The sequence below is a fragment of the Drosophila gunungcola genome, unplaced genomic scaffold (assembly GCF_025200985.1).
Source record: "Drosophila gunungcola strain Sukarami unplaced genomic scaffold, Dgunungcola_SK_2 000094F, whole genome shotgun sequence".
Classification (NCBI taxonomy): Eukaryota; Metazoa; Arthropoda; class Insecta; order Diptera; family Drosophilidae; genus Drosophila; species Drosophila gunungcola.
In genome coordinates this window covers 222,549-223,775 of record NW_026453256.1, presented here as the reverse complement: position 1 = coordinate 223,775, position 1,227 = coordinate 222,549, and the positions used below count along the sequence as shown (strand labels likewise).

At 49.7% G+C, this 1,227-nt stretch overlaps 1 protein-coding gene across 1 annotated transcript; it reads left to right on the top strand.

Annotated features, from left to right (window-relative positions):
• Nucleotides 1-364: 364 nt before the first annotated feature.
• LOC128265105 (uncharacterized) lies at nt 365-877 on the top strand. The gene has a single exon (XM_053000919.1). It carries the CDS (start codon nt 365-367, stop codon nt 875-877), a length of 513 nt encoding a protein of 170 aa, XP_052856879.1.
• Nucleotides 878-1,227: the final 350 nt, after the last annotated feature.

The window sequence follows — 1,227 nt, the reverse complement described above, 5'->3', positions numbered from 1 at the left end:
TGCAAGTTGGTATCGGTGAGAAAGTCCAGACTGAGCAGCCATTTCAGAAGCTGTACATCGATTTCCTGGGGAAGTACCCGAGGTCAAAGAAGGGACAGGCCTACATCTTCATTGTGGTGGATCACTTCTCCAAATACACATTTTTGAAAGCCATGCAAGAGGCATCAGCCTCCAATGTAGTGGAGTTCCTCATTCACGAGGTCTTCTACAAGTTTGGGGTTCCAGAAATTGTGCATTCGGACAACGGCCGCCAGTTTACGTCCAAGATCTTCGAGGAGGCAATGGAAGCTTTGGCATCACGCACATCAAAACGCCAGTTCACTCTCCGCAAAGCAACGCAGCGGAAAGGGTAAACCAAAGCGTGATGGCGGCAATCCGAAGCTACTTAGAAGAAGATCATCGAGAATGGGACGCGTGTCTTCCGGAGATTGAGGTGGCCCTCCGCAACGCGGTCCATTCAGCAACTGGAGAAGCTCCGTTCTTCACCGTATTCGGACGACACATGTTCCTGAACGGAGCCAGCTACAAGTTGGCAAGGAAGTTGAAGTCTCTGTGTGATAACGAAATGTCTGGGATGAGAACAGCTGATAAACTCCAACTGATCCAGGACAAGGTGCAGAAGAACCTCGAATGTGCATACGATCGGAGTCGCCGGCGGTACGACAAAAGGGCTCGTACTTTCCTTGCGAAGCCAGGTCAGGAAGTGTATCGCCGCAACTTTGCCCCCAGCGATTTCAAAAAGGCCTTCAATGCAAAAATCGCTCGGAAGTTCCTGAAAGCTCGGGTGGTCAAGACAGTCGGCAATAATGCGTACGAGCTTGAAGATCTTCAAGGACGATCGATCGGAGTGTACCATGCCAAGGACATTAGGTTGTGATCTGGAAAAAGGAATAACAAAGTACACGAGCTCAGAATCGGCATGTGTCTACTTTCCGTAAAGCGTGGGCCCCGCGTTGGACACCGTTGGAACTGCATCTTGGTATCGAGGCCGGCTGAATCCGAATAGTCCAAATCCAAATGCTCCCAAGTATTCCTGCGCTTGTCTAAAACTTTGTGTTGGCGTCTCTCGGAATCCAGGGTGGTGTTGCATTTTCAGTTGAAGCCGTCTGGAAAATACTAAAACGAACCGATACGTCAGCAGGTCCCGCTATCGATAAGATTCGGTGGTGACACCTACTATTGATAGCGGGAGAGGATTTAGCTATTTAAATTTAGCCCGGTTCGCTC